The sequence below is a fragment of the Quercus suber genome, unplaced genomic scaffold (genome assembly GCF_002906115.3).
Source record: "Quercus suber isolate HL8 unplaced genomic scaffold, Cork oak 2.0 scaffold_823, whole genome shotgun sequence".
Taxonomy (NCBI): Eukaryota; Viridiplantae; Streptophyta; class Magnoliopsida; order Fagales; family Fagaceae; genus Quercus; species Quercus suber.
In genome coordinates, this window is record NW_027070253.1 from 231,714 (window position 1) to 241,417 (window position 9,704).

The 9,704-nt window shown below is 41.5% G+C and overlaps 2 protein-coding genes and 1 long non-coding RNA gene across 3 annotated transcripts in view; 2 read left to right on the top strand and 1 right to left on the bottom strand.

Annotated features, from left to right (window-relative positions):
• Nucleotides 1-270: 270 nt before the first annotated feature.
• On the bottom strand, nt 271-1,183 carry LOC112041044 (uncharacterized). Its single transcript, XM_024073956.2, has one exon. The coding sequence runs from the start codon at nt 1,131-1,133 to the stop codon at nt 303-305; it is 831 nt and encodes a 276-aa protein (XP_023929724.1). The 5' UTR covers nt 1,134-1,183; the 3' UTR covers nt 271-302.
• Nucleotides 1,184-1,982: 799 nt separating this feature from the next.
• The window catches only part of LOC136064995 (uncharacterized), a 25,496-nt gene continuing 17,774 nt past the window's right edge, over nt 1,983-9,704 (top strand). The window contains exon 1 of the long non-coding RNA XR_010626642.1: nt 1,983-2,047. This is a non-coding gene — a long non-coding RNA (uncharacterized LOC136064995). The remainder of the gene's footprint in view (nt 2,048-9,704) is intronic.
• Nucleotides 6,523-8,848, top strand: LOC112033451 (F-box protein At3g07870). The gene is given in 1 exon segment (XM_065767567.1): nt 6,523-8,848. A coding segment is annotated over 1 exon segment (1,299 nt). The 5' UTR covers nt 6,523-7,226; the 3' UTR covers nt 8,526-8,848.

The following is a 9,704-nucleotide window of genomic DNA, read 5'->3' on the forward strand; positions in this document are numbered from 1 at the left end:
ATCCAAATTGGAATAAAACATTTGTTTCTCAAAACAGCATAATTATTATTATATTCTAATAAAACATCACCGTACAATAAAGTAAAGATCTTCTTCATGATCCTTTATCCTTGGGACCGGGACCCATCATCATCTTCTTCCTATTGGCAATGGCATAACTCTTAGCATGAAAGTCCAGAAAAAGAGCCAAAAGAGAGGCATTGAAAACAGCATTGAAGCACCAACCCCAAATCCCGGAGCACCCGGAGCCGGTAAAGTGGTGAATAATAAAACATCACCGTACAATAAAGTAAAGATCTTCTTCATGATCCTTTATCCTTGGGACCGGGACCCATCATCATCTTCTTCCTATTGGCAATGGCATAACTCTTAGCATGAAAGTCCAGAAAAAGAGCCAAAAGAGAGGCATTGAAAACAGCATTGAAGCACCAACCCCAAATCCCGGAGCACCCGGAGCCGGTAAAGTGGTGATACAACATCAGACCCGAAATCGCAAAGCTGAAAACGAATTGCACAATCTGGATATTTGTGACCAACCTCTTCCACTTGGGGCGCACACCCATTGCGCACAATAAGTAGTAGGTGTACATTACGAGGTGCACCAACGCATTGGTGATTAGTGCCACAGGGAACAGAGACTGAGAAGTGTGTAGCCAAAGGTAGCACATGATCAGGACCGTCGCGTGGTGGTAAACGTGGAGGAAGGTCAAGCGTTGGATGGAATTAGTGAGAATGATCAAAAGGGTGTCACCAAATTCTAAAATCTTGGAAAGGTAGAAGATGTAGGCCCAGAAGAAAAGGGGCCCAGAGGGAGAGGTATTGGGTGGGAAACAAATGATATAATCATAATTAGGTGGGTGTGTCAGTGTGAGGCTTGAGAGAGTGCAACCAATGGCCATGATGAGAGAGAGGAGGAGGAGAGTGAGGTTGTGGAGGGCTGAGATGGGTTTGAGGATTTGGATTGGGATTGCATGGAGATGATGATGAGAGAGGATGTAAGTGAGGGAGAGATAGGAGATGAGAATGAGAGAGAGGAAGAGAGGGGTGGAGGCTGGGGTTTGGCCTTGGGTCCATGAGAAATGGAGGATGGTTGGGTGGTTCACAAGCCAGTATTGGAGGGATGATGTAATCATCTTAGAGGAAGAGAGATATGAGAGAGAGAATGCAGAGGAACGAAAGAAGATTCTATTTCTAGGTGAGGAGAGGCACACGGCTGTTGGGAAAATAGGCTTTGAGTCGGGTCCAGCCCAATTAAGTTCAACCATCAGCCCTCACGTAAGCCCAAACCGGTCTCCTAGTTTAGGGTAACCAATATCATGTCATGTCAAATAATTGCAAACAATATATCATAAAATTGTGTCTATTTGTAAGAATTGTAAATAATCATTTGTCCAGGCATTTAATGTAGAGAGAAACAAAAAGTAAAATATGTTAGATAACAAGTTAAGCGGAGAGAAAGCATGAAAATAATGACACGTTCTTCATCGGAGTTTAATCTGCAAAACGTTGTGATCTCCGCTCCTTCCAGCTCTTCGAGAAGCACCTAATGTCAAAAAGGTTGATTGTGAATGGAGTTGAGAAATTCAATGTTTTTTTAATAGATTATATACTAGTTTATAAATAATTATCGAGGTGTGCTATAACTTATAGGTTATGGATTCCTTGACTAAAGGTTTCATTGTCATCTAGTATTATTCGATGTGTGCCACAAGTTTGAATGTCATGAAACACTTGTGGGGTTTGCAAGATTGTTCACAATTCATAATTATGATAGCAGAGACTTGTAGACATGAAATCTTGTCTGATGTCAAAATCTTCTTTTGTTACAGGAGAATGAGAAAATATTGTTAAAATTGTATAATCTTTTAATCATAGGTGGACTCAAAACATTATAACACATTATTTTCCTTTTCTTTATCTATTACAATTACTTTTTGTGTTTCTTTGAATTAAGCATCATGTATTCACCATTTTTGACTTGCAGGTATGACTAAAGAAATAACATTTTGGAATGGTCCATACCTCATATTGATGACTCAAACCGCAGGTCTATATTCTTCGGATGTCTTTCTTCTCAGTAAAACTTCCTATGTTATTAAGAAAAAAAAAAAATCATATTATGACCAATCTCGTAATTTATATTAAAAATGAAAATTTTTAAATTTCACTATGAGTCATCTTTTAGAAATTCTTTTATGAATTCGATTCTACAAACAATTATTATTGAGCATAATATCTATAGGAGTACCCCCCCCCCCCCCCCCCAANAAAATCTTGGAGAGGTAGAAGATGTAGGCCCAGAAGAAGAGGGGCCCAGAGGGAGAGGTATTGGGTGGGAAACAAATGATATAATTATAATTAGGTGGGTGTGTCAGTGTGAGGCTTGAGAGAGTGCAACCAATGGCCATGATGAGAGAGAGGAGGAGGAGAGTGAGGTTGTGGAGGGCTGAGATGGGTTTGAGGATGTGGATTGGGATTGGGATTGCGTGGAGATGATGATGAGAGAGGATGTAAGTGAGGGAGAGATAGGAGATGAGAATGAGAGAGAGGAAGAGAGGGGTGGAGGCTGGGGTTTGGCCTTGGGTCCATGAGAAATGGAGGATGGTTGGGTGGTTCACAAGCCAGTATTGGAGGGATGATATAATCATCTTAGAGGAAGAGAGATATGAGAGAGAGAATGCAGAGGAACGAAAGAAGATTCTATTTCTGGGTGAGGAGAGGCACACGACTGTAGGGAAAATAGGCTTTGAGTCGGGTCTGGTTATCAATATGGGGTCCAGCCCAATTAAGTTCAACCATCAGCCCTCACGTAAGCCCAAACCCGTGTTACTTATGCCTCTAGCCATCAATTCTTACAAACCCAGGTTTTAACCAACTTCAAACCAATCACACTAGCCCAGTCTTAAAGTCCACGTCAGACTTGAATAAATGTTGACCCTAACCCAATCTGTTTAGGTTTCACTCAAAACCCAAACAGCTCCAGCCCACACAAATTAAAAGGGCCACCAGCTTGCTTTTCCTTTAATTACTAGCATGCCATCATATTTTTCCATATTTTCATGTTGGTCCATAAATTTCCCAAAATTGCATTTTGACTAAAAATTTCCCAAAAAATACATTTTGATTCGAAACTTTTCCAGATTCATGTTTTGACCCTAAAACTTTCCCAAAATCATGTTTTGACCTCAAAACTTTTCCAAAATTACATTTTGACCCCCAAAATTTTCTCAAATTTCCATTCTATCCCTAAACTTTCCAAAAATCAAACTTTGACCCCAAAAACCTTTACAAAAGTACAATTTTAGTCCTTTAACTTTTATAAATTGCATTATTGCCCATAAGGTAACCCATTCCCCAGCGAAAGAGGTGAAAAAGGCTTGGACTGTGACTTCCCCGGCGTGTCATTCCCCGGTTGGCCCTCAAGTAGGTTGAACAAGCTGGTTTGGGGTTGTCTCTTGAAACCTATCTCAGCTTGAGTACCAGTCCTTGGAGACAGAAGGTTTGCTTTAGATAAATGGGAATCGCCCAAGTCACCAGAGGGATCCTCGAATAGATGGACTTGGACGAATGCGCCGAATTCATCCTCGGACGAACCCAGATTAACTACTTCTCCCTCTTTTTCCAAACTCCCTCCTTCGGCCTCCGCAGCTCGATAGGACGAGGAAGAGCCTGCCAATGGGACGCCCTCGGGGATGGAAGATCCCTTAGAAAACAAAAACCCGTGTTCCACCACGGTGATTTGGTGAAGCCTAGGGTCCTTGGCTCTAATCACGTGTCTAGGAGCCGAGAACGACTTCTGGAGCGGTTTGTACCCGAGGATCTTATGGGCGACTCTAACTTGGTTATTAGCTTCGTTCACAAAGATCTCTGCTCTGATGACCTTTTCCAGATCTTCCTTGTTGACTAAGTGGAAGTGCCGTTCAAAGGCATGTGGATCTGCAAAAGAAAAGGCTAGCTTTCGTTAACAACCAAGCAGTATAAACGGTGAAATCATAGAAGATCAACCTTCCCATATTCCAAATGCCCTACCTGGCTCCCCCTTTACTGTCGGGCAGTGAAGGCCGTCGTGCCACTCCCTCGACACAATGAGAAAATCCTTATTCAATCCCTTACTAGACTCGGGAAGACACTGGATGAGCCTAACTCTATCATCCCTCGTCTTCATGTAGTAGGACTTACTCGTTAGGTGCTGGAGATTATAGCACCAATTCACGTCATGATGGGTTAACCTCAACCCCATCTTCTTGTTCAAGGCATCCACGCAACCCAGGATCCTAAACACGTTAATGGCGCACTAGGTAGGGGCTAATCGGAAATACCTAAGGTAGCCCCTCATCACGGGCCCCATAGGGATCCTCATACCACCTTCGAAGAAGGCGATTATGAGAATCACTACCTCACCAACCCCCTCTCCTAATATACCAATCCCCGTTCTCGCAGTACCTCAGACCCACGTTACCGGGTATCCTATGAGTGGCGATAAATTCCTCCATCGCCTCCTTAGACTCAACCAATTTGTTAAACCTACACATCTTGAAAGATGACTAAAAGACTCCGGGAAGAGTGAAAAGAAGAGAGGAGTAGAGGAAGAGAAAAATCAGAAAGGGAAAAGTATAAGGTAGAGTAAAGGGAAAACTTACAGAAATAAGGGAAGGCGCTCCGACCCAGGCTTTTTAGGCTGCGAAGAGACGCGAATTGGGCTGGAGACTTGACCGGATTTGGGGTGTGTGCATAAGAACCCTTGAATGCAGAAGTGAGGAGACAAACCGGTTCAAATGGGTATTTACCACCTCACTAAAGACAACTACGTGAGGCTTCCCACCCATAATGGCGAAGGATCCTCACCGTTGGATCATCATTACACCGTTGAACGTGGAGAGTATAGAGCCACCAAAATTTAATACAGTTGCGTAATGGATACCGAAGCACCAGAAACGTGCGTCAGACAGGTGAAAAGACTCTAAATGCTGAGCTAGGACCAGACTGGACAAACCATGATAAAGGTCTGAGGATATCAAAATCCTTCTCCCTATTCGAGGATTCGGACAACAGGATTTTGAGGAGCTATTATGGGGTCAGAGAATCTTGTAACCTCGACCCACTTCGTACCAAACCCAAGGCCCTTGTCGAGGAGGGATAGATGCTCGAGGACGAAGTGTGAAAGTCCAAATTGCCTAGGAACCTTGCCGAGGACGACCCAGTCCTCGGCCGACCAAGACCATGGGAGGAGGAAGTAACGGGCCACCTAAAGCAGCCTTCTAGAGCATCTAAAGAGAAGGAACAAGTATAACGTGCTAGTTGAGAAAGCATGGTGAAGGAGGAAGTCCATAATGAACTGTCACCTACACATTAAATGCCCACAACTAACGTTCTGGCCTCATTAATTAAGAAATGACCCCTGAGCAGCACTGCCTCAGTTACTGCAACTCACAGGAGGTTTGGTAAAGCGGCTGATAGGACGGGCTGTCAGGGGAAGGCATGGATGATCAACAAGTGGAGGGAAGAGATCGTTGAAAGAGGACTATATAAGGGGAAGAAACAGATTACTAAGGGGGGGATGGATCCCCATGGAATAAGGAGGACTACCAAGCTCCTCGGACCGGGCCGATGACAGATTTCTGAGAATGGTTTCGGTTCACCGGTGTTCGACGATGGAAAACACTGCAATGTGCGTTGTCCGCTTGCTAGGGCCTAGTTCTTAAATCCGCTTTCTACAGATTCATTATATTGGGTTAGCTGGACTTGAGTCCACTTATTTAACAGTAGAAGTGCTCAAATCTAGTCCCTACATACATAATTGTTACAATAAAAATGTAAATTTACATTGGCACTATTCATTTGCATTTAGTTTTTTTTTTTTTCTTTATGTATTTCGAGGATGAAGAAAGAAAATCCATGATAGTTATTATATGTGAAGAAAGAGAAACAATTAAGAAAATCCATGATAGTTATTATATGTGGAGAGGGTATGAGAGAGTGGAGAGGGTGTCCGTGACTTTTGAATTTTGAATAACCCCTTCATGAAATCGAGTCTTAGAGACTCGATTTCCAAGTGGCTTTCACGTGGATAAACCAGGTCATTCTCAGAACAAAAAAATCGACGGTGAAAGGGTCAAGATATAACTTGAGCCTCTAATATTCGAGTTCCAAGGGGATGCCACGTGGAAAAACGCCAAATCAGAACATGATCAGAACATAGAAATCGAGTCTTTGAGGCTCGATTTACAAGTCCTAAATCGAGTCTTTTAAACTCGAGATGTTAGTTAAAAATATAGTTTTGAAAGTTTGCCAACTAAGAGCATCCCCATCAGTATGTACAAAGTTGTGCAAAATGGAAAAAGTAATTGATTTTACACATTTTGAGCAAAAAAACCGACATCAATGGGTGTAAAATTTTGCATAAATGCACAATTGCTACAGTAACCGTGCATATATGCACGGTTACTATAGCATGTGCATTTAATATTTTAATAATTTTTTCTCTCTCCTTGTCTCTGCTCTCACTCTCACTCTCACCTAACTCTCTCCTTGTCTCTGCTCTCACCTCACCTCACTCTCCCTTTTCCTCATTTGCTCTCACTCTCACCTTTCTCCCTTTTTCTCATGCCTCCACTACTGCCGGTCAAACCATGCCTCCATTGTCGCCGATCTTCAAACCTTCACTCTCACCTCTCTCCCTTTTTCTTAACTTCATCACCTTTTCACTGATTCTCTTTGTTGGTGTCGGGATTTTGAGATTCTGGTTGGATTTGGCTGGAGATCATGGCGTTGTCTTTGTCAGCATCGACTTTGGCAAGAGCCGGAGGAGGCTTCGATCAACCTTCACAACCGCTGCAGAGGAGGATCATGCGTGAGAAAATACCCAGATTGAAGTAGTGAGAGAGAGAGAGAGGCCATGAGTGAGAAAATAATAAAAAATGATTAAAGAATGAATATTTTATTAAATAAATGTGTAGAATAGGTAAATTAGTGTGAGTGATTTGTAAAAATAGATACGTTAAAAAAAAAAAAAAACCATTGGAGTTAATTGCCAATTTTGGCCGCATTGATGCTTTTCTAGTTTCCTCTCTCTCTAGAGTCTCACTTTCACAGCTCCTCTGATTAGTTAGCTAGGGATTTAGCTCCTATCCAACCCGCCTGGTGGTCTACTCTCTCTCACTCTCTCTTTACTTTTACAGTTACTGCTGCTTTAAGCCCCTAATCTCTCTCTTTTGAAGGTAGCAGCAATGTCAGACAACTTACCTGAAGTTTCGAAATCCATCACAGAAGAAGCATTGTGGGACTCTCTTCCTCATGAAATCCTAACCCACGTTTTCCTACACCTACCCATCAAATCCATCATCACCTGCACCTCTGTCTCCAAAACATGGAAATCCCTCATCCAAAACCCCTCTTTCGTTTCCACTCATCTTCACCACTCCTCCAACAACAAAAACCTCCTCCTCTTCAGACTTTGCCCTAAGCCTCTCGCCAAAGCAGGCAAACAACTGAAATGAATCGGAGATGAACAAGAAGTCTACGCTTTACATTGGGAGGACAACACCAACACCAATTTCCATCAATACACCAGCTTTGACGACTTCCCTTTCCATGGCCAAAGCTCTACTGGAGTATTCCGTGTAGTTGGTACTTGTAATGGCTTGATTTGCCTAGCTGATGGCATATACACCTACGTTTATAATTTCATTCTCTGGAACCCTTGTGTTAAAAAGTATGTGCGACTTCCTAACCCCAATTTCTCCTTCAGGACTACCGGTCCCTACACCGCGACTGTTGGGTTTGGGTTTGATTCCAAAACCAATGACTATAAGGTCGTGAGGTTTGTCACTCCTGAGGATAGGGACTTTGAAGAGGGTGAATTCACACCCAAGGTTGAGGTCTACTCACTTGCCACTGGGGAATGGAGAGTGGTTACTGCTACTGCTCAATGTCCCAAATGTGCTGTTCGTGATACAACGATGGTCTACCTACGCCTACAGGCTTTTGTCAATGGGGCTTTGCATTTGGTTTGTTACAAGACAACTCTAGAAATCAGATTTCTCTACTTTGTTTTGGTGTTTGATTTGAAGGATGAGGTCTTCCGTGAGATACCACTGCCTAAGCATTCCAATAAGTACTCTTGGGAGTGGGTATCTATTTTGGCATATGGGAATTCCATTGCCGTGATTGAACCTGGATATTCTGTTGGCACTCTCGATATATGGGTGTTGAAAAACTATGCGGATGCGGATGCGGATGCGTCATCATGGACCAAAATTATAAGTTTGGATGCTCAAGCGCCCCCACAGGAGGACATAACAAGGCCATTTCGTGGTTCTTACAGAAAGAAAATACCTTGTGCAAAAGCTTTTAGGAAGAGTGGCGAGGTTATATTGGAAACATATAGAAAAAGGCTTGTGTCATGAAACCTTGAGACCCAAGAGGTTAAAGACCTTGGGATTACTGGATCTAAGTATAGTTTTGTTGATCCTTATGTTGAGAGTCTAGTTTTGCTAGACAAACCCCACCTTGCAGTTACTTACTAAGGGAAAGTAATAGGAACAACAACAGGCAAGGTGCATTTTATTTTCATGCTTATTTTTTATGATTTTCTGTTTTGTTCTTCCTATATTCTTGGCATTCATTCATTATGAGTTGGAGATGAATATATTGCTGATTGATTACCTTAATTGAGTTGATTTGTATTTATGATAGATAGCCTATCAAGGTCGTGCTTGCTGTCAATAGCATGTATACTCAACTATGAAAAAACCAAGTTGTTTGTGTTGATTATCAACTTTTAGCACGTTTATTTATTAAGTGGTTGAAAGTAAATGGGACTGTGAATTTCATGTTTCTTTCTTGATAATGTTCTGGTGACCTCTTTTAACTTCATATTTTACAATTGCATTAAATGTTCTTCATGATCTCATGGTCTCATGGCTTGACTGTGTGAGAATTGCCATGGAGACATCCTATGATATTTGTTACATGCATTGTGGCAGGTCATGACCACTCCTATGCTATTTGTTGCATGCATTTGGATAAATCTTTCACTGCCAAACTATCTAATTTTGGTTTTGCGGTTTCAATTGCACCAGGAGAAATAATTTTTTCAAGGTAATTCAGTTTTGGATAAGAGCAGCTTATAAAATTCAATCAACCCCAAGTTGGCACAATTAGTTGGTGATCACAACTCACGATTCAATTCTTAGAAAATTCAAGTTTTGTGGTTTTCTAGGTGAGTCAAATGAATTTCTTAAACAGCCAGACCTGTGGTCAATTAGCATAAGAGCAGCTTGAGAATACTGAAATGTTTTGGATTGGGTTGATTGGATTGAATTGCAATTTTATGTGAGTATTGTTTGGCATGTACTTTACTAGGTTGAATTTATTGTGTCTTGATTTTTTTTTTTTTTTTTTTTGGTTTAGTACCTAAAAGAAAAGAAAAAAACCCTTTTTTAATTAATAGTATTTAATTAAAAAGCGCAAAAAAGGTGGTGAAACCCCTAAAGAAACAAAAAAGAAGTAAAATACCAGAAAAACTATCAAAAGTTCAATGAATCCAAGAAGTCTAAGCAGTTCCCATCCCAACAGAGAAGGTAGGAAAGAATTGGCGGGCATTAAGTGTGCAAAACCTTTAGTTACAACCAGATTTTAAGCTATGAACAAGCATAATATAGGCAGAGTACTTTGTAAGTAATCGAGATAGTGTGGAACTACAT